The 24,041-nt window shown below is 44.0% G+C and overlaps 1 protein-coding gene across 1 annotated transcript in view; it reads right to left on the minus strand.

Annotated features, from left to right (window-relative positions):
• Window positions 1-9,841: 9,841 nt before the first annotated feature.
• Window positions 9,842-24,041, minus strand: part of qtrt2 (queuine tRNA-ribosyltransferase accessory subunit 2) — a 49,738-nt gene continuing 35,538 nt past the window's right edge. Inside the window, exons 8-9 of the mRNA XM_038802415.1 lie at window positions 17,184-17,283; window positions 9,842-11,759 (exon numbers count right to left, since the gene is read on the minus strand). Coding sequence (XP_038658343.1) covers window positions 11,528-11,759; window positions 17,184-17,283 — 332 coding nt within the window. The 3' untranslated portion in view covers window positions 9,842-11,527. The remainder of the gene's footprint in view (window positions 11,760-17,183; window positions 17,284-24,041) is intronic.

Raw genomic sequence — 24,041 nt, forward strand, 5'->3', positions numbered from 1 at the left:
CATAGGAAACAAACTAGCGACACTGAACAAACTGACGGAGGAATTATAACTACTGACAGGACAGGAAATGAGACACCTACAAATAAAACACCTCCTCCGTAGAGACAGTAGGTTACCCCAGGGCCTTGGAGACCTAACTATTAGAGGACCCGATGAATACGGATAGTAAAGAAGGAAGAAACTGTGGGAAAATGTATGGACAACTACTGGATAGGGCCCAAACGCCACTAGATGAGACCAGACGGAAATGGGGGGACAAACTGGGGACAGAAGTAGGTTGGGGACTCTGGAGCAAAGCACTGAGCAGGGCCTACTCCACCTCCGCCTGCGCAAGGGTCAGCCTTATGCAATTCAAAATGCTGCACAGAGCGCACTTGACCAGAACCCGAATTAGCAGGTTCTTCCCAGAGGTGCAAGACAAATGTGAACGGTGCCAGAGTCCCGGCCAATCACACCCACCTGATCTGGGCTTGCCCCAAGCTTGTTGGGTTCCATCCAAGGCAATGTACAGAACCCAGACCGGCAGGCACCAAAAAGAAAAACCACAATAAGATGTTCACCTTCACCGCCTGCCCCTGGCCCGCCAACAGAGGAAGAAAATCCCACCTCAACAAATCTGCCATTACACTCCCCACTAAACTAGTGAAATTCAATTTCCAAAGACCTGCCCAGTCCCAAGCCACCTGCACCCCCGGATACCTAAAAAGTGAGATGCTGTCACACAGAATGCCAACCCCCCCATCCCAACCCGTCCCTGGAGAGGAAACCACAAAATATGCGCTTTTCCCCAAATTCAGCTTATACGCTGGAAAAGTCCCAAATCTATGAAGCAAACCCATTAAGTTCCCCACCAAGGAGCCTGGCTCCGATATGTATAACAGCAAATCAACCGTGTACAAGGACACTCTATGCCCCAACCCCCTCCCGATTCCCTTTCACAACTCCAAGCCCCTCAGCACAATGGCCCAGGGCTCTATCACCAATGCAAAAAGGGAGGACATGGGGCACCGATCTCCTTCGCAGGTGCAGCAGAAAATGCCCATCGGCTCCCTAGACAGCAATTTCACCCATGCCACAAACTTAGGCCCAATCCCAAATGTCTCCAACACCACAATCAGATAACTCCACTCCATCCGATCAAAAGCCTTCTCTGCATCTAATGCTACCACCATCTCCAACTCCCTACACTCTGCCGGAGAAAGCACCACATTCAGCAAACGTCTCACATTCAACGACAACCGTCTGTCCTTAATGAACCCCGTTTGATCCTCCCGATTCACCTCCAACCTTGACACCAGCACCATTGCCAATATCTTGGTGTCCACATTCAGCAGAGGTATGGACCTACACGACCCACACTTCACATGGTCCTTATCCTTCTTTAAGCAAACGAGATGGTGGCCTGTCCCATCATTTTCAGCAAACCCCCCCACCCATCGTGCCGTTGAACATTTCCACCAGCAACGGCGCCTGTTAATCCTCAAATTTCTTGTAAAATTCCCGAGTACCCACCAGGTCCTGCCGCTTTCCCTGACTGCATTTCCCATTTGCACCCTCTACACTCACTGACTGCTCCAGCCCCGCCTTCTCCATTTCACTCAACCTCAGGCACTCTAACCTCCCCAAAAACATCCTTACCTCCCGCTCATTCTCTGGTGGCGCCGATGTATACAAATCCCTATAAAACTCCTCAAACATATTGTTAATCCCCTTCAGGGAAACCACCAACTCCCCCGTCCTATCCCAAACCATCTCCCTCGCTGCTGCTTGCCTATGGAGCTGACTCGCCAACATACTACCTGCCTTCTCCCCTTACTCATAGACGGCCCCCTTGCCCTTCTCAGCTGACGCACCACTCAACCCATGCATAGCAGGTCGAACCTCCTCTGCGCCAGGAGCCCAGATCCTGGCAGCACAATAGTTCAGATGTTAGAACTGTGGCTTCACAGCGCCACAGACCCCGGGTTGGGACACCGTTTGCGGAGACAGTACATTCTCCCCGTGGACTTCCTCCAGGCGCTCTGGTTTTGTCCCGAAAGACATGCTTGTTGGGTGAATTGGACATTCTGAATTCTCCTTCAGTGTACCCGAACAGGTGCTAGAGTGTGGCGACTAGGGATTTTCACAGTAACTACGCTGCAGGGTTAATGTAAGCCTACTTGTGACAATAAAGATTATTACCACCCGTCTATCTCCAAAATCTCTTCTATCAATCTTTGGCGACCATCCCTTATCTCCCTATCTACCTTAGCATTAAACAAAATCACCTCCCCCCTCACCACTGCCTTCAGAGCCTCCCAAACCACCGACGGCTCAACCTCCACTCTACAGTTGAACCCCACCTACTCCTCAATCACCTTTCCCATCCTATCACAGAGACTCTAGTCTGTCAACAACCTCATATCCACCCACCCAGGCTTCTGAGCCAACTTTCTCCAGTGCTACGTCCATCCAATGTGAAGCTTGATCCAAAATCACAATTGGCAAATACTCTGCCATTTTAACTCCAGCCAACAGCGTGTCTTCTCCACCACAAAAAAGTCGATCCTCGAGAATACCTTGTGCACCAGGGGGAAAGAACAAATCAATCCCTTGGGTATAAGTATCTTTACAGGTCAACCCCCCCCCCCCCCCCCCCCCCAAGACGAGCCAGTGCCTCTGAGTCCCCTGATGGTGAGCGCTGCTGGGACCTGTCCACCCTAGGTTTCAGCACTGTGTTCTAATCCCCTCCTCCCCAAAATCTCATCTCAGTCACAGTCCTTCCTGATCACCTCCACCGTCTCAAAATAAAAGTACTTTGAATTGTGTCAGTCTCAGCTTTGCAGGGTAGACCAGTCCGAACCTCACCCCACTGCTGTACAATGCCACTTTCACCCATCCAAAGGCTGCCTACCTGCTCACAAACTCCGCCGTAAGATCTTGGTATACATGTGTACCAACACCTTCCCACTTCACGTCCCACTTCTGCTTCGCCCAGTTCAAAACTTTCTCCTTCATATGGTAGCTGTGGAAGCGATGTGGACCGATTGGTCCCATCCAGCTCACAAGAGGGAAGACTCTTCCCCCTCCCCATCAACTTGGCAAACATGTCCGCAAAGTACTCGGTCGACTTCCAGCCCTCCGCCCCCTCAGGCAAGCCCACAACCCTCAAATTCCATCTCCTCGACCTGTTCACCAGGTCTTCCACTTTGGCTCTTAGCCTTCTATTGACCTCCGCAGCTCCTCACCCATCGAGGTGAACTGATCGCTATGTTGCACTGCCTCCTCCACCCTCTTATCTTCTCTCCTTGCTCCCACACCTCGACTGACATCTTCGTCAATGCAGCCTTTATTGGTGCACGCGCCTGCTCCACCCATTCTTTGAACGAGGCAGTCATCTCCCTCTGAGGCACCTCTAAATGCTTGGCGAACACTTTCAAACTTGCCCAATATCACCTTGGTCAGTCAACGATAATGAGAGTGGCCCCACTTGGCGGTCCAGCATCCGCCATCTATCCTCCTGTTGGACTCGCAGCACTCATCAGCAGACCTTTGCTCTCTCCCTTCCGTCCCTGAGCTTTCTTCTGGAACTTCGGCATCCCACCGATTCCTTAGACTTCCCACACCAGTTCATCCAAAAAGTACCCCTGAGACCAGGTATAAAGATCCAAAAAGCAAAGACTCTAGCTGGAGCCACCTCCACCTGTGTCACCACTGGAAGCCGTTTAGCTGCTCTTCTAAATGTTCTTTTATCTTTCGCTCCAACGCCATAACACATTCATGATACTTTATTTTTTCATTTTCCCATCTACTTGTGATATCTGGGTCTACAGTTTCTAACCATCACAAAACAAATCTAATGTATACCCTTCAAATTAATACTTTTATCTCGCTATTTTGCTTCAGCAAATTTGTAAGAAGGGAGAACCACTGTCTTGTTCAGGCTGGATCAGGATTGCAATAAACATAGAGAAGATCACTGCAATCCTAGGCAAGACATAAACAAAGCCAGAGTTTTATGCAACAATAAAAAGTTGTGTCTGAAATTATCCATCAGGAAAGTGTGTGGGGGTATAAAATGCAAAACATGCAATTGGTTCAAATCTCCCACTCACTAAAATATCAAATCAAAAAATTAATGGGTATGTGCTTACTGAAAACTTGTGCTGTAGTGACAGCACATCTGCGGCTTACACCATTATATTGTTCCAAGATTTCAGTAAGCATGGAATTATTTGAAATCACTACAATGCAGGAGGCCATTTGGCCCATCGAGTCTGCACCGACCCTTTAAAAGAGCACCCTACCAAGTCCCACTGCCCCACCTTATACCCATAACCACACGAAACATGCACATCTTTGGACTGTGGGAACAAACTCTCGCAGACACAGGGAGAACGTGCAAACTCCAGACAGTCAACTGAAGGCTGGAATTGGACCCGGGTCCCTGGTGCTGTGAGGCAGCAGTGCTAACCATGGTGCCATCCCATTTCTCTTTTTCTCTTAACACAATTGTGTGGGAATTTAGGGCTACTGCAAAGAGACCAGACTGAGAATACTGAACAGTAACCGGAGCAAACTCACTGGGCGGAGTGGCCTAATTCTGCTCCAATGTCTTATGGTCCTGTCATCACCATCAATGGCAAGATTGAGTTTGTTGAACTGCCAGACCGTCATAAAATGGTGCTGGTGAACTAAATGTACTTGGTACAATCACATAAACACCAAAATATTCACAATTTTTCTGAAGGAAAAGTCTCAATGATGTAAATAAATCAAGATTTGAATTAACTGGATCAAATGGCAAGTCCACACTTTGCTGATCTATTAAAATGTATTCACTGCTTTTAAAGTATCAATTATCCCCCAGCAGCAAGTCTGCCAAAGTCTCATTCTGTTTACAGCATCGAATGATTTCAGTTTGAAATGGCTCATAGATCCCCATTTGTATAACCTTATACAGATAAAGGGATCGAGATCTCCATTTGTATAAACTATCACAGATAAAGGTAACATCAATTTGACATCAGTAATCATCAGTCACCCATAAAAGTCTCAGAACCTTCTACTTAAATTCAGCCCTTGCTCAGTTTGTCTCACACTGGTACAAATCAGACGGCTGTGGGTTCAGGTTCCACCAGAGATTCCAGCACATCATCTCGGCTTGGCACTTCTACATAGCAGAGGAGTGTGGCACTGTCTTTCAGTGGAGATGTTAAACCAACACTATTTGCCCAGGAGGCACCTTTCAAAGTTGAGCAGATGGATCCTGTATTCTGAACAATGTTCATCCCACAACTAAAACCACAATAGATTATCTGGTCATTTATTTCATCATTTATGGACCATTGCGGTGTGCAATTTACTGCTGTGTCCCTTACATTATAACAGTGACTAAACTCCAAAAAGTATTTCACTGACTGTAAAGTGTTTCAAGCCTTCCCAGGGTTGTGAATTTCACTATACAAATGAAAGTTTGTTCATTCTCCTGATCATTTCATCACATTGCATTTATATTATTTATATTGGTACCTCCCAGTTATGCATCATCCCTAACACACTCCAATTTAGAGATTTAGCAATAAACAGTACAGGAGGATCTGATTAGGTGACTCTGATTAGACCAATGGTAAGGAGCAGCAAGTCAGTGCTTGTTCACATGTGGCTGCAGCAGCTGAGCTATATTAGTTTCGGTCTTTCAGCAACATCAACAGCTCCATTCAGTTTCAATCCATGATGCCAACCACACAGTGCTCTGATGGACAAACTATTTAACAAACACCCCATTGGGATGATGCCATACGCTAGCCACAAATTTTTACTAGCCAGTTTGACTGTCAATTATGATGCAGTCATCAGTCCTGTTTTTCAGGACATTTCCTCATAACATATTTACTCTTTTCTACAATATTCAGTGAACTTGTCAATCATATTAATTTATACTGCTACATTTCACTTGCTTTCAATGAAACAGTAGGGACCTCCTTACCGTGGATAAAATATTCAAAATAATGCAAGATTATTTTGTAGAGAATTCAGGGCCAATAAATTTAAATGCCAATGTAATGCATATTTTATCAGGCAATTTGCTGTTTTATTGAATCCAAAGTGGAATGCAGTTAATATGCCTGCTGTGGTGTCCCAATGAAACTCAACACAAGCTCCAGGTACTGTACCACATCTTTTGACTGGACTCTTTCCTCTGGACTAGTCATTGAATTTAATAACTAGATCATAACCTCTGTCCCAATTTTGTTTTGTTTCTTTTTTCTCCCACCCACCAGCCCGTTTTTCCACCTCATTTCCTTTACATTGTATTTTAGGACCCGCCATTCACACCACCTCCAAAAACATTAAAAAAAAATTTTTTTTAAAACTTGTTCCATTGCCACAGCCTTTGGCTTTGTACCATAAAACCTTGTCATTTGTCACCTGCCCTCCACCCTATCGAGGACTTTCCCTTTTGCTCTCCTCAATTTCTCCTTGCTCAAAACCCATTACCGTTCTAATTTATGTTAAGCTGCAAATGTAATCATAGATTACAATTGTGATAGGTTTTGAGCAAGTGAAAGGGGTAGCGTGGGAAGAAAACCAAAAGGGGAAAGTCTATGCTGAGGAGGAAGGCAGGGGAGATTAACTACTGGCATATCCACTCAAACCCAGCTAAGACCACGATCATTACTTTCCACCTCAGCACAAGGAAATCAACAACTGTACAATGACTCCCAATTGTCTCTAATATTCCATCTTTGACATGTGCTGGAATGAAAACTGAGTTTGACCACATTGAAGCCAACCTAAAACTGCTGATCGGTGAAAGCTTTTCAAACCTACCAAATATGTGACTCAAATCACACAACTCTTTCTGGATCTCTGCAAATGCTTTGAGTGATGCAGGTTTTGACAAAAAGGACAAATGGTATGATCACTGGGCTGACATCGATATTGCCAAAAAAGATCTGCTGAGTGATCAGACAGCAGAGCCTTCAGGTTCGATGTCCCTCAAAAGTATTGGTCTACACTGAACAAAATGCACAAACTCCATGCATGGACGTCACAGTCCACCACAAATGGAAATTCAAAGTCAGCCCAGCATGGGGCTGTGGTTAGCCGGATCAGACAACTGAGCACATAGTCAATGGATGTGTTCGATGAATATTTGCTGCAGGATTAAAGGCAATCCAAATGACAACACAGTCTGTGACTTGGCAGTCCCACTTGGATCTAGGCTTGTAAAGCTGCAACAAGTCACATGCAAGAAGATGATGATGATTTTGAACTGTTCCTAATTCTAGTGAAAGGTCAGGTATGCAATGTTAACCCTGTTTCTCTCTCTACGGATGCTGTCAGACCTGCTGAATATTTCCAACATTTTTGTTTTTATTGCAGTTAATGCGTGAGCTCAATTGTTACACAAAAAATGTTTCCTTTTAGTACACTACTCTTGAGATGAGCTGATTGGGAGAGAATAGTTAATCGGCAGAAACTGCTGCAATGGTGGGTCTGGCAATTGAAATTATAATTGAAGTCTTATGTTCACCATCGACATTACACTATATTTGTGTCACAAACTGTTGGAATGTTAATCTGATCATACTGCAGCAATGTCATTGTTGCAACTGGCACCTTGTGAAATTCATACACAATGACTTACCTCCTTCATCAGCACAAAAAAAGCGTACGGCACAACGTAACAGTGAATTAGAGCCGAATGAAATATAGCAACTGACAGAGGAATAAAGAGAGGGATTAAGCAGATTAATAGCAACAAAATGATAAAGGAAAGGTTAAAAAAGTTAAAAAGGATAAGCAGAAGGGTGCAGCGTAACCCAGTCTTGCTTGGGAATTTTTATATTGGTCCTTCGGAAGTTAATGATGGGATAATGGGGGGGGTATGTGATATCTTTTACCATTTAAGTATAAAACCAGCAGTCTCATTCATCGTGGTCGGGAACAGTGGAACACCCAGTATGTATGCCACTGCACTGGGTTCAACGGAATGGCTAAACCAAAAAAAAAAGATTGGAGTTCAATCCTGGTGGTCGCATCATACAATGATCAGGAAGTTGTTGACTAATCATAATGAAGCTAATGGTGGACAGGCACAAATCATCCAGAACAATTATGGTATGGAAAAGATGCAATGAGATAGTAAGAAGCATTTATATGTGCCATTTCTGGATGTTTCATAGATGCAGTTGAAATCTAGTCATTGTTGTAATGCAGGAACACATAGCTGTAATTATAATGTAGTTTCAGGAAAACAGGCATTTTCTTCTGTCCATGAGTAACACCATGGGACATCAACTAATTTATTTTTAAAAGTAGAACAGCATGTTCATGATAATGTAAAACTAATAAACAATTTCACACTATAAAAATGCTTTATATAGCAACCTTTGTATGAATACCATTTTTCTGATAATCAATCATGATTGTTTTGAAATTGTGGTAAGTGTCTATGAAATGTCAATGGTGAGTATGTGTTTCCACTACTGAGACATGTCAATGAATGAGTTGCAACATAGCTACTTCACCGTGTAGATTCAGCTAATGTCAGAATTGCAAGAATACAGCACTAAGGCTGCATTAAATCCTCAGATTTCTTTAAGAGTTTTGAACAAGTTAATTGGCTATCCAATGCTGACAGTAAGATTCCTAAACACCCAATTGAAATTCATGGAAAAGTTTTCACTCTGAGAATAACAGCTACATCTAATAATCACATCACAGACTTTCTACTAACTTGACATTACAGCATGTCAATGAAGGATGTGGCCCTCAGAATTGAGAAGTCTAGATAAAACTGAAATTTACCAGTGTTCTCTGCCAGAACTTACATGGCAAGGGGTTAGTGGTTGCTACTAATATGTCATAAAATAGTTTGACAGCTGCCTTAATTTTTCAGAACATGAAAGCCAAATGTTATTTTTTGACTTTTAATCAGTTTTATTTTCATTTTTGTTTTTTGCACCTATTTTATCTACGTTAATTTATTAACATTAATCAATGTATTCTATTTACTTACATTTAACTGCTTTTAAACATAAACTTCCTATTAATTTGGTCTTTTATCTGTCTCAGTTGGGGAAACACTTGCTGTTTACAACATTAAAAAGGCTTTACTTGATGCATTACGATCCTTCTGAAATAAACACGTCAACATGACACTCTACTCCAAAGAGAGAACCTTGTATAACACTGCCACCTAGCTCTCCTTTGGTTGAATGCCATTTCGCTCTATCAATATATTGTTTCTAGAAATACCTTTATTTTAATGTTTTAGGCCAATCCGCCTAATCTGCATGTTTTTGGACTGTGGGAGGAAACCAGAGAAGCCTGAGGAAACCCTCACTTCCACCCTATCCCCGTAACCCCATAACCCCTCCTCACCTTTTGGACACTAAGGGCAATTTAGCATGGCCAATCCACCTAATCTGCACGTCTTTGGACTATGGGAGGAAACCGGAGCGCCCGGAGGAAACCCACGCAGACACGGGGAGAACATGCAGACTCCGCACAGAGTGATCCAGCGGGGAATTAAACCTGGGATCCTGGCGCTGTGAAGCCACAGTGCTATCCACTTGTGCTACCGTGCTGCCCAATACAGTCAACAAAGTGTGGTCACTGTTATAATGTAGGAAACATGGCAGCCAATTTGTACACAGCCAAGAATGCTTTTTTTTAAAAAAAAGTGATGTTTTGTATGAAGGATAACTGTTGGCCAAGGTATGTATTGGGAGAATTCCCATGCTCTTAACAGTAGATGGTCACTGGTCACCCGTTAGAAAATGTGATTTGCAAAACGTGTACAATTTGAACAGTATAGTTCAGCACATTCACGGTGTCATGGTTTTTTTTTAAAAAAAGCCTGGTAACCAGGTTTCTCCCCAAGGACAGGGAACAGAATTTACAACCAGCTGCCAATGTACAGAAATGCCAACCAACAATTAGTCTCCAGTCAATCTCAAAGATAAACCTTTGTTAACTATTTTCCCATCGGCAATATCCAAGTTGTAGCCTTAAAGGGACAGACTTGGTGAAATGCACCTCCACCTTGGTAGCTCAACATCACAGTCACATTTACTGTGAGCAGTATCATAAAAGATCAGCCAATCTTGTCAGAAAATGAGGATCGGAATAGGTAATGCACACCCGTGTGAATAAAAATGTAGCACTTTCGCTTCTAACTTTCAAATTATCAAATGCTTTTAAATTGCAAAGGAAATTCTACAAGTCACAGTCTAAAATACCTGTAACCAATTTTGATGCATCAAATAAAATGGGTTCCTTTTACTGTTTTATACAGACCCAATTTTTAAAGTAACTGTGAAAGTAAGACTGAAGTACAACTATTTAAGTTAGTACATTGATAATCTGCAGAATTAACTCACTGTTACTAGTGGGTGTGGAATAACACCGTAGATAGATTTGAGCAAATTGGGACACTAAAAATAGATGCTAGCCGAGAAATTCAACTTGCACAAAGTTCCGGCTCAATTATTCACCAAAAAGGGAGAGCTGCCAGGGCGAGCATTTCCAGGCCAGCAATGACTGCAATAAATGTGTGGATTCATGAGGACATCTGCTCCTTCCAGTTCCATGAAAATATAACTATGAAAACATTTTGGCGTTGTTTATTTGCAGGACCTTCAGCCGCCCTTTTAAAGGCCATTGGTTAGGTAACTCTCAGGTCCTAGTTCAAATAGATGGGGAGCTTGAAGTGAAATTAATGAGGAATTTGCAGCCAGAGTTGGATTTTGATTTGCTTAGTAAAAGCTTTTGGCGGACTTGCTGGTTACCCACTGATCCTCGTGGCTTGATGTCATATGGGCCCACCCACCCCACAGGTGCCAATCCAATGGCTGCAACTTGGAATTTCTCCACCCGTCCCCAGGTCTCTTTAGCATCGGTGGCAGTAAAGAATGAAGAACTTGGCTGCACATAAATTGTGCATTTAGCCGCAAAATGTAAATTCTAAAACAGTAAGTGCAGGTTTTAGCTAAAAGTAATTCAATTATGTCAAGTATTTCCAGAGCATCTCTGCCATGTTCACTCACAATTAGATAGGAATGTTAAAAACAGGAATATTAAAAAATCAGAAAGTCCATCCATTTTAACAAGCTTGTTGGGCATAGTGGTGTATGTATTGAAATTCACTGCATCAGAGTGGAGTACTGTCAGTTCAATTGTCCTAGACTTTCTGTATTCATACAATTTCAAAGTAAAACAATTTCTTAAAAATAATCTGCACACAATGGTGAAAATATTAATGAGTCAAAGCATGGCTTTCAAACCCTGTGTGCAATTTCAACTATCACACATTAATGTAATGTGACTAATATGTAACATGATGGAGGAGATGGGGATGCGGAGCACTATGAGTTTACAGAGTTTACCACTATAGTATTATCAAATGTCAAAATAATTTATACTATAGTAGCTCATTGCAGCATCTGTTGGCAAGCGATGTCTGTTTCAAAACTCTTATACACATAGGACACCCATCATCATCTGCTTTGTCAACTATGCATTAATCATGTCATTGTTACACTGTCTGTTTTGTAATGAGTTCTTTAAGTTGCTGCATCTTGTCATCTCTCAAGGCATCACGGATAGACTGGAAGAATCCAAAGTAGTGATGGAGATTATGGATCATGAGAAGGACTCCAGCCAGCAGCTCATTTGTCACGAGAAGATGGTAGAGGTAGGCACGCGTGTGGCTCTTGCAGCAAAAGCAGGAGCAGCCCTCCAGCAAGGGCCTGAAATCACCACGGTACCTGAATGGCAAAAGTCACATAAGCAGCAGGCAAATAGGTATCTCACAACTAACCATGGAATCAGTCAGTCTTAAATAATACACAATTAGCTATAAACTTTAGCAGTAACAAAAAACTGAAGTAACAAAAAACATTGATTAGGGGCTGCAAAATTATAAAAATGGCACTATATCTTGTTAATGAATTCTCTTTCAGGTCATCTGTTCAATTAACAATAATAAACTGAGGCAGAAATATGTTGCTTCCTACTCAATTATGCCATTTTTGTGATTTATATATCCTTGCAAACTAAGTAAGTGCAATTCAGAAGACATTTCTGCAGTTGGGTGGAGCTGCTGGTAATGAATGGTCTGCTAGGAATTAATTTCTCTGTTCCAGAGCAAACAGCTCACAGTATTAAGTAAGATAGCTCCATCCCATAAAATAAACAGAATGGACAGATGATGTAATAGGTACAAACAGTGATCACTAAGAATCACAGAGAGCAGAACATTTCTGAGCTAATCACTAGCCTGGGCTGGCTCAGGTGGATTGTACCTGGTCATGGTAAGGGACTTAGATGGGGAAGGCTGCGAGAAAACACAATGAAAGCAGAGCTTCCAATTCTGACAGATGTGCCATCACACATGCTGAAAATTCATGTGTAAACATTTCAGGGGCTACAAAGGTAAAATCACTGGTACAGGCTTGGATTTTGTGGAGTTTAGGTTAACGAGGGATCTAATTGAATGGAAGAAAATCTCTTCTTTGGTTATCACTCGTTAATGAGTAAGATTGCCCAACCATGAAACTGCGTGTCACTAGTCATGGGTTTTGTGGGTTTTTGGGGGCGAGGGCTGCATCTTCGACTGCACATTTGGCTGATGTTCCAGGGAGGTGGGATTGGTCCTTCAAGACTGCTGGTATTCCTTTCCTGGCTCCTTTTCGGGTCCTCCTCTTGCCGTTGGGTGCTCTTAAAGAATTAGAACCATTGAATCCCTACAGTGCAGATGGAGGCCATTCAGTCCATAAAGTCTGCCGACCCTTTGAAAAAGAACCCTACCTATGCCCTCGCCCTAAATCCATAACCTCACCTAACCCTTGTATCTTTGCACACCAAGGGGCAATTTAGAATTGCCAAGTACCTAAGGTGGAATTCAGCACAGCCAATCCACCTAACCTGAACATCTTTGGACTATGGGAAGAAACGGAGTACCTGGGGGAAACTCTCGCAGACATGGGGATAGCGTGCAAACTCCATACAGTTAGGGGGCAGCACGGTAGCATGGTGGTTAGCATAAATGCTTCACAGCTCCAGGGTCCCAGGTTCGATTCCCGGCTGGGTCACTGTCTGTGTGGAGTCTGCACGTCCTCCCCGTGTGTGCGTGGGTTTCCTCCGGGTGCTCCGGTTTCCTCCCACAGTCCAAAGATGTGCGGGTTAGGTGGATTGGCCATGCTAAATTGCCTGTAGTGTCCTAAAAAAAAAGTAAGGTTAAGGGGGGGGTTGTTGGGTTACGGGTATAGGGTGTGGGTTTGAGTAGGGTGATAATTGCTCGGCACAACATCGAGGGCCGAAGGGCCTGTTCTGTGCTGTAATGTTCTATGTTCTAGTAACCAAGACCGGAATTGAACCTGGGTCCCTGGCGCTGTGAGGCAGCAGTGCTAATTACTGTGCCACCCCTGGTGTCCCTTCAATCAGGAAGTTCCTCCTCTTCTGAATAAGGGTCTCCCAGGAGTTGACATCCATGTTGCATTTCGAGGTAAGCCTTCAGGGTGTCTTTCAAGCGTTTCCTTTATCCTTCTCTAGTTCTGGTGCCTTCCTTGAGCTGGGCGAAGAAGATTTGCATTTGCAATCTGAAATCTGGCATCCTAAACACATAACTGGCCCAGCGGAGTTGGTTTCAGATGCTCATGGCCTCGATGCTGGTACTCTTGATACCTTCAAGGATGCTGGTGTTAGTGCGTCTGTCCTCCCAGCTGACGTGGAGAATCCGTCTCAGAGAGTGTTGATGGTAACCCTCCAGAGCCCTGAGATGGCATCTGTATGCAGTTTAGGTTTCTGAGCCATATAGGAGAGTTGGGAGGACGACTGCTTGTACATGAGGATCTTCGTGTCAGCACAGATGTTGGGTCATCAAAGACTCTCATTCTTGCGTGTTGCGCACGGATTGGATACTATTTTGGGTTTCCACGTCAACGTCAGGTAGGGGAAACGTTCCATATGTGGGAGGGTTTCTCCATTGATCTTGATGTTGGAGAGACCTGATCTTGCCGAGGTAGGGGGGAGGGGATTGGTGTTGGTAAAGGACTTGATTCTTCAGGTTGAGGCTGAGTCCGATTCTTTGATACGCTTCCACAAAGGTGTCAAGCAGAGCTTGGAAATTCTCTACTGCGAGAGCAGAAATGGCAATGTTACCCGCATATTGAAATTGAAGTTCCACAAGCGATGTCAGTGTCGCTTTCTTTTTGGAGTTCAACCAGTTGAGGCTGAAAAGTTTTCATTCTGTAGACGACGTCTACTCCACTGGAAGCTTGTTCTTGACAACGTGAAGGATGGTGGCAATGAAAGTGAAGAAAAGGGTGGGGGTCGTGGTGCATCCTGGCTTGACCCCAATCTTGACCTCAAAAGTTTCTTTCTTATTTTGATGGAGAGGACTGTCGCCAACATCTTGCATTGGAGTCGTTGGAGGAAGGTGATGAATTTATCTGGGCAGTCGGCCTTTAACAGGGTCTTCCATAACACCTGCCGCTTGATTGAGTCAAAAGACTTGGTGAGATCAATGAAGGCCATGTAGAGTGGTTGATATTGCTCCTGGCATTTTTCTTGAACTTGTTGAGCAGTGCAAATAATGTCCATTGTTCCACGGTCTGGTCGGAAGCCACACTGGCTTTCCAGAAGGATTTCTTCAGAAACTGGGAAAAGGCGGCTAGCAAGGATTTGGGTGATGATCTTGCCAGCAATGGAGAGTAGTGAGATTCCTCGGTAGTCTCCATAGTCCGCTTTGTCTCTTTTCTTGAAGATGTGGAGATGCCGGGGTTGGACTGGGGTGAGCACAGTAAGAAGTCTTACAACACCAGGTTAAAGTCCAACAGGTTTGTTTCAAACACGAGCTTTCGGAGCACAGCTCCTTCCTCAGGTGAATGGAGAGGTATGTTCCAGAAACATTTATATAGACAAAGTCAGAGATGCTGGACAATGCTTGGAATGCGAGCATTTGTAGGTAATCACATCATTACAGATCCAGGGAGAGGGATAATCACAGGTTAAAGAGGTGTGAATTGTCTCAAGCCAGAACAGTTGGTAGGATTTTGCAAGTCCAGGCCAGATGGTGGGGGGTGGATGTAATGCGACATGAATCCAAGATCCCGGTTGAGGCCACACTCATGCGTGCGAACTTAGCTATAAGCTTTCGCTCGGCAATTCTGCGTTGTCGCGTGTCCTGAAGACCGCCTTGGAGAACGCTTACCCGGAGATCAGAGGCTGAATGCAGTGTGGAACACTTCAGCAGTCAAAGGCATTCAGCCTCTGATCTGGAACATACCTCTCCATTCACCTGAGGAAGGAGCTGCGCTCCAAAAGCTCGTGTTTGAAACAAACCTGTTGGACTTTAACCTGGTGTTGTAAGACTTCTTACTGTTCTTGAAGATGGTAATGACAGCACCACTGACATCAGCAGGGATTTCTTCTCTGTCCCCAGGTTTTCAGGAACAGCTGATGGAGATGATGGTTGATCTCTTCTCCTCCGATGGATTCCCATCCACTCTCACAGCTTTTCCTTTCTTCATGTTTCTAATAGCAGCTTCAACTTTATCCACGCTTGGTGAGAGTCCAAGACCATCTTTGATGGGGAGTTGGGGGATTGCCACTAACACTTCCTCATCTACGATTGAAATATAGTTTAGGAGTACTTTGAACTGTTCACTGCATCAAAGGTTGATGTTTTTTCACTCTCAAAAGGGTTCCGTCCTTACTCCGCACCGGTTTGAGACCTGGGCCGTTGGGTCCACATATTTGCAACTCCCTAGCTTTCTCAGACCATCATTAGTTCTTCATTTTCCTAGTTCTTCTTTGTACCTCTTCCTTTCCTGTTTGAGGAGTTCTCCGCTTTGCCTTGCAGGTGATGTGATTTGCCGGCTGTGGTAGCTTTCCTCTTCTTGTCGAAGAGGCCTTGGATGATGTGGTCGTTCTCGTTGAGCTAGTCTTGGTGTTATATTGTCTTGCAGCTGATGGTTTCTTCACAGCTTGAGGTGATGGCTGTCTTCAGCTCTTTCCAGTTTTCCTCCACTCCATTAGAATTAACGCTTTTTAGGTTTTGGTGAAGACATTGTTGGATGTTCACTGGCATGCTTGGCTCTTGAAGCCATTCAACGTTGATCTTTTTTCTGATCTGTTACTTCATCTTTTGCTGCTTCTGGTGGAGTTTAATGGACATAGAGGAGCGATGAGCCTGTGGTGCTGTCCAGTAGTCGACTGCACTGGCCATTGCTTTGATGGCGAGGACATCCTTTTTGTCTTAGAATTGGATGATGATGTAGTTGAATCATGTGCCAGTGCTTTCACTGTGGATGTCTCCAACAAGTCTTGAACTTGTATTTGTGGCAGAACAGTAAGTAAGCATGCTGGTATTCCACACATTTGGTGCGCAGGAGAACCCCGTTGGAATTGCAATTCCCCACTCTTTTCCTTCCGAGGATTCCTTTCCAGAGTTAGGAGTTCTTTCCAACCCTGGTGTTGAGGTTCCCAAGGAGCATGATCTTATCCTCCAGAATCTTTCTTTGGAGTCATCATAGTCATGAAGGGTTGAAGCATATGCTGGTTCTTGGCAAGTTGTAGACGGAGAGTCATGAGGCGTTCGTTGATGCTGACAGGGAGCTCCGAAAGTCTGGCGACGAGTTAGTTTTTGATGGCAAATCCAATTCCATGCGTTCAGGGCTTATCCTCGGATTTTCTTCTCCAGAAGAAGGTGCAACCACCGCCTGTACTGTACACCAAACTGTACACACTTCAGCCGATACAAAGGTAAAAATGATTGGAACGGGCTGGTTGAGTTTAAAAGATTAAGGAGTGGACTAATTGAATGGGAGAAAATAATACTGAAATTAACATGTTTGCGACACAGGGTTCTTCCTGCAGTATGTCCATTTCACTGATGATATTATTTTTACAGGCATAAACAAATATCCAATGGGTAACTAGAAAAAAAAAGCAAGAATGTCCTATGTTCACTGCCATAGTAAAATTTGTCAAGTCATTTGGTTCACTACATAGAGCTGACAACTGATCAGATACTGTACCATAGGAGCCCATAGAAGAAAAATTAGATCAGTCTTTCCTGCAGTGCATTTCTTGTTTTGTTAGAAAGAAAAATAAGGGTTAAAAAGAAACTCTATTGAACACTCCACCACATTTATTAACAAGTTTATTAAAAATTCATTAACACTTACTGTTCACTTCTCAAGTCAGTTGTAAAAGGAATCATCTTGCCCTTATTGCCCGAGGGCTTGTTACTAATCTCATTATCCCCACAGCCATTTCTTTCCAGCACTGAAATATAATCCAAAGCATTTATTAGAGTTTTAGTTTGAATTTATATTATACAATGTGCTTGTACTGTTCTCAGCTCTCATCTCAAGTTAACAGTAGGTGAACTATGATGTTAAAGAAAGCTTTCATCAGTTATTGCATCAGTTACTGTACTTCTCACATGGTTATTTGAATCAGCTGTAATAGGTCACAGCAATGTAAATGCAATTTCAGTTTAATAGTTCGTCATTGCCGCATGTGGACAATTACTGTTTGGAATATTATGCAAAAATTAAGTTTGAAACTTTAGAAGCCTGTTTTTGAGCATAAACTGAAATAGTAAGTCACCATCTGACTCCCCAGAACCTGTACACCATTTATAATCCACAAATCAGAATTGTTATGGAGTATTTTCCACTTGCCTGGATTAGGCAACTCCAACAACAATCAGCTCACCATCCTGCTCTCGCGTCCACATGTCCATCTTTGGCCTGCTGCAATGTTCCAGTGAAGCCCAGCTCAAACTGGAGGAACAGCACCGCATCTTCCGATTAGCCTCCCGGATTTAACATTAGAGTTCAACAACTTCAGACTGAACTCTCTCCTCCACCTTCATCCAATTTTTATTTCTATCAATTTATCTTCATTTCTTCCATAGATCTGTTTTTCCTCACCATTGTCCCCCTCCCCCCCACCCCATTTGAGCCATTTGCTCCCTCTTCCCAGTTTCCCTTTAACGCACTGCTCACCTTGGTTTGCCATTCAAACATTCTAATCTCTTTATGTGCCACCATCAGCACCCTCACCCCCATTTACATTCTTTTTGTCTTTCTGTCCACAACATCTTTGTCAATTTCCACCTATCGCAGGACTTCTATCAGCCCCATCGCTCCATGACCTCACAACTGTATAAATCTGACCCTATTTCCAGTCCTCTCCAGCTTTGACAAAGAGTCATCCAGACTTGAAACGTTAGGTCTGTTCTCTCTCCACAGATGCTGTTTGACCTGCTGAGATTGTCCAGTATTTTCTGTTTTTGTTTCAGATTCCAACATCTGCAGTAATTTGTTTTCATCCAACACCTGTCGAGAAGCCTAACACCATCCAGGACAAAGCACATCATCCACTAGTTTAATTATTCACTCCCTCCACCACCAACGAACTGTGGTGGAATTCACAGCAGCAACTCACCAATGCTCCTTCGAAGGGAGCTTTCAAACCCGCAATGTCTACCACCTAAAAAGACAAGGGGTCAGGAAGAACTCCACCGCCTGAAAGTTCCCTTAAAGTCATTCACCATCCTGACGTGGAACCATATCACTGTTCCTTCATTATTACAGCTCCCTTTCTAACAGCACTATGTCTGCACCAGATGGGCTGCAGCAGTTCAAGAAGGTAGCTTGCCACCACCTTCTCAAAGGCAATTGGGAATGGGCAACAAACACCTGTGAAAAGAATAAAAATTTAAATCCCCAATGTGGAAGTGGAATATAACAACCAGACAGCATAAAGGAGTGACTGAGACCTCTGAACTATAATAGATACAGTAAGAAGTTTTACAACACCAGGTTAAAGTCTAACAGGTTTGTTTTGAATCACTAGCTTTCGGAGCACTGCTCCTTCCTCAGGTTCCATAAACATACATACACATATATATATATACATATAGACAAAGGCAACGGTGCAATATGATACTTTGAATACAAGTTTTTGCGGGTAATTGGCAATTAAGTCTACAGGTCCAAACGGAGCAACTGGAGAGAGGGATAATCACAGGTTAAAGAGGTGTGAATTGTCTCAAGCCAGGACAGTTGGTAGGATTTCACAAACCCAGGCCAGATGGTGGAAGGGGCGAATGTAATGCGACATGAATCCAAGGTCTCGGTTGAGGCCGTAACCATGTGTGCGGAACTTGGCTGTAAGTTTCTGCTCAGCAATTCTGCGTTGTCGAGCGACCTGAAGGGCGCCTTGGAGAACGCTTAGCCGAAGATCAGAGTCTGAATGCCCTTGACTGCTGAAGTGTTCCCCGACTGGAAGGGAACATTCCTGCCTGGCAACTGTCGCGCAATGTCCGTTCATCCGTTGTCGCAGCGTTTGCATGGTTTTGCCAATGTACCACGCTTCGGAAAATCCTTTCTTGCAGCGTATGAGGGTAGACATGTGGAGATGTCGGCTTTGGACTGGGGTGGGCACAGTAACACATCTTACAACACCAGGTCAAAGTCCAACAGGTTTGTTTGGAATCACTAGCTTTCAGGGTGCAGCTCCTTCTAGGAATCACCTGATGATATAGGATATATGTCCTATCGAAAGGACAGGCAGATGGGCAAAGGGGCGGGGTTGCATTGTTGGTAAGGAATTAAGTTAAATTGATAGCAAGGAGCGATATAGGATCAGAAGGGATAGAATCTCTATGGGTAGAGTTGAGGAATCGCAAAGGTAAAAAGACCCTGATGGGAGTTATGTACAGGCCCCCTAGCAGTAGTCAGGATGTGGGGCAGAAAATAAATCAGGAGATAGAAAAGGCATGTAAAAAAGGCAATATTACAATAATCATGGGGGACTTCAATATGCAGGTGGGAAAATCAGGTTGGTAGTGGATCCCAAGAAATGGAATTTGTGGAATGTCTAAGAGATCGTTCTTTGGAGCAGCTTGTGACAGAGCCTACTAGGAAACAGACAATACTGGATTTGGTGATGTGTAATGAGGCATACTTAATTAGGGAACTGAAGGTGAAGGAACCCTTATGGAGCAGTGACCACAATATGATAGAATTTACCCTACAATTTGTGGGAGAAGCTCCAATCAGATGTAACAGTATTACAATTAAATAAGGGTAACTTCAAAGACATGAGGGAGGAACTGGCCAGAATGGATTGGAGAAGGAGCCTAGCAGGGAAGACAGTGCAACAGCTATGGCAAGAGTTTTTGGCGGGTTATTAGGGAGGCACAACAGAAATTCATCCCAAGGAGGAGGAAACATGCTAAGGGGAGGACAAGGCATCCATGGCTGACGAGGGATGTCGAGGACAGCATAAAGGCTGAGGAAAAAGCATACAAAGTGGCGAGGAATAGTGGGAAACTAGGGGATTGGGAAGCCTTTAAATGCAAGCAGAGGACAACTAAAAAAGCAATAAGGGGGGAGAAGATGAAGTACGAGTGCAAGCTAGCTAGTAATATAAAGGAAGATAGGAAGAGATTTTTTCAATATATAAGAGGTAAGAGAGAGGCAAAAATAGACATTGGACCACTAGAAAATGTGGCTGGAGAAGTAATAATAGGAAACAAAGAAATGGGAGACAAACTGAATAATTACTTTGCATCAGTCTTCACGGTAGAAGACAGCAGTGGGATGCCAGAGCTCCAGGAGGCAGAGGTGAATGCAGTGACCATTACAGAGGCTGGTTTAGCTCACTGGGCTAAATCGCTGGCTTTTAAAGCAGACCAAGGCAGGTCAGCAACACGATTCAATTCCCGTACCAGCCTCCCCGAACAGGCGCCGGAATGTGGCGACTAGGGGCTTTTCACAGTAACTTCATTGAAGCCTACTCGTGACAATAAGCGGTTTTCATTTCATTTCACTAAGGAGAAGGTTCTGGGGAAACTGAAAGGTCTGAAGGTGGATAAGTCACCTGGACTGCACCCCAGGGTGCTAAAAGAGGTAGCTGAGGAAATTTTGGAGGCATTAGTGATGATCTTTCAGGAATCACTGGAGGCAGGAAGGGTCCCAGAGGACTGGAAGGTGGCTATGTAACAACACTGTTTAAGAAGGGAGGGAGGCAGAAGATGGGAAATTATAGGCCTGACTTCGGTCATTTGGTACGATTTTAGAGTCTGTTGTTAATTGCGAAGCACTTGGAAGTGCATGATAAAATAGGATTGAGTCAGCACGGCTTTGTCAAAGGGAGGTTGTGTCTAACAAATCTGTTAGTTCTTTGAGGAGGTAACAAGCAAGTTAGACAAAGGAGAATCAGTTGATGTGATTTATTTAGATTTCCAGAAGGCCTTTGACAAGACAAAGACAAGGAAAATTACAGCACAGGAACAGGCCCTTCGGCCCACCCAGCCTGCGCCGATCCAGATCCGTTATCTAAACCTGTTGCCTATTTTCCAAGGATCTACTTCCCTCTGTTCCCCGTCCGTTCATATATCAGTCCAGATTCATCTTAAATTATGCTATCGTACCCGCCTCTACCACCTCCGCTGGCAAAGTGTTCCAGGCACCTACCACCCTCTGCGTAAAAAACTTTCCACACACATCTCCCTTAAACTTTCCCCCTCTCACCTTGAAATCGTGACCCCTTGTAATTGACACCCCCACTCTTGGAAAAAGCTTGTTGCTATCCACCCTGTCCATACCTCTCAATTTTGTAGACCTCAATCAGGTCCCCCCTCAACCTCCGTCTTTCCAACGAAAACAATCCTAATCTATTCAACCTTTCTTCATAGCTGGCACCCTCCATACCAGGCAACATCTTGGTGAACCCCTTCTGCACCCGCTCTAAAGCATCCACATCCTTTTGGTAATGTGGCGACCAGAACTGCACGCAGTATTCCAAATGTGGCCTAACCAAAGTCCTATACAACTGTAACATGACCTGCCGACTCTTGCACTCAATACCCCGGCCGATGAAGGCAAGCATGCTGTATGCCTTCTCGACCACTCTATCGATCTGCGTTGCCACCTTCAGGGTACAATGGACCTGAACACCCAGATCTCTCTGTACATCAATTTTCCCCAGGACTCTTCCATTGACCATATAGTCCGCTCTTGAATTAGATCTTCCAAAATGCATCACCTCGCATTTGCCTGGATTGAATCCATCTGCCATTTCTCTGCCCAACTCTCCAATCTATCTATATTTTGCTGTATTCTCTGACAGTCCTCCTCGCTATCTGCAACTCCACCAAATTTAGTATCATCTGCAAACTTGCTCATCAGACCACCTATACCTTCGTCCAGATCATTTATGTATATTACAAACAACAGTGGTCCGAGCATGGATCCCTGTGGAACACCACTAGTCACCTTTCTCCATTTTGAGACACTCCCTTCCACCACTACTCTCTGTCTCCTGTTGCCCAGCCAGTTCTTTATCCATCTAGCTAGTACACCCTGAACCCCATACGACTTCACTTTTTCCATCAACCTGCCATGGGAAACTTTATCAAACGCCTTACTGAAGTCCATGTATATGACATCTACAGCCCTTCCCTCATCAATTAACTTTGTCACTTCCTCAAAGAATTCTATTAGGTTTGTAAGACATGACCTTCCCTGCACAAAACCATGCTGCCTATCACTGATAAGTCTATTTTCTTTCAAATGTGAATAGATCCTATCCCTCAGTATCTTCTCCAACAGTTTGCCTACCACTGACGTCAAGCTCACAGGTCTATAATTCCCTGGATTATCCCTGCTACCCTTCTTAAACAAAGGGACAACATTAGCAATTCTCCAGTCCTCCGGGACCTCACCTGTGCTCAAGGATGCTGCAAAAATATCTGTTAAGGCCCCAGCTATTTCGTCCCTCGTTTCCCTCAGTAACCTGGGATAGATCCCTTCCGGTCCTGGGGACTTGTCCACCTTAATGCCTTTTAGAATACCCAAAACCTCCCCCTTCCTTATGCCGACATGACCTAGACATTCATCCCTCGCCTCAACATCAGTCATGTCCCTCTCCTTGGTGAATACCGATGCAAAGTACTCATTAAGAATCTCACCCATTTCCTCTGACTCCACGCATAAATTCCCTCTTTTGTCTTTGAGTGGGCCAATCCTTTCTCTAGTTACCCTCTTGCTCCTTATATACGAATAAAAGGCTTTGGGTTTTTCCTTAACCCTGTTAGCCAAAGATATTTCATGACGCCTTTTAGCCCTCTTTATTGCACGTTTGAGATTTGTCCTACTTTCCCGATATTCCTCCAAAGCTTCATCAGTTTTGAGTCGCCTCGATCTTATGCATGCTTCCTTTTTCATCTTAGCTAGTCTCACAATTCCACCCGTCATCCATGGTTCCCTAATCTTGCCATTTCTATCCCTCATTTTCACAGGGACATGTCTGTCCTGCACTCTAATCAACCTTTCCTTAAAAGACTCCCACATTTCAAATGTGGATTTACCCTTAAACAGCTGCTCCCAATCCACATTTCCTAGCTCCTGCCGAATTTTGGTATACTTGGCTTTTCCCCAATTTAGCACCCTTCCTTTAGGACCACTCGCGTCTTTGTACAAGGTGCCACACAGGAGACTGTTAAATAAGTTAAAAGCCCATGGTGTTCAGGGTAAGATCCTGGCATGGATAGAGGATTGGCTGACTGGCAGAAGGCAAAGAGTGGGGATAAAGGGGTCTTTTTCAGGATGGCAACCGGTGACTAGTGGTGTGCCTCAGGGGTCTGTGCTGGGACCACAACTTTTTACAATATACATTAATGATCTTGAAGAAGGTACTGAAGGCACTGTTGCTACGTTTGTAGATTTTACAAAGATCTGTAGAGAGACAGGTAGTATTGAGGAAGCAAGGGGGCTGCAGAAGGACTTGGACAAGCTAGGAGACTGGGCAATGAAGTGGCAAATGAAATACAATGTGGAAAAGTGAGAGGTTATGCACTTTGGAAGGAGGAATCTAGGCATAGCCTATTTTCTAAATGGAGTAATGCTTCGGAATGCAGAAGCACAAAGGGACTTGGGAGTCCTTGTTCACGATTCTCTTAAGATTAATGTGCAGGCTCAGTCGGCAGTTAAGAAGGCAAATGCAATGTTAGCATTCATGTCAAG

The sequence above is a fragment of the Scyliorhinus canicula genome, chromosome 7 (genome assembly GCF_902713615.1).
Source record: "Scyliorhinus canicula chromosome 7, sScyCan1.1, whole genome shotgun sequence".
Lineage (NCBI taxonomy): Eukaryota > Metazoa > Chordata > Chondrichthyes > Carcharhiniformes > Scyliorhinidae > Scyliorhinus > Scyliorhinus canicula.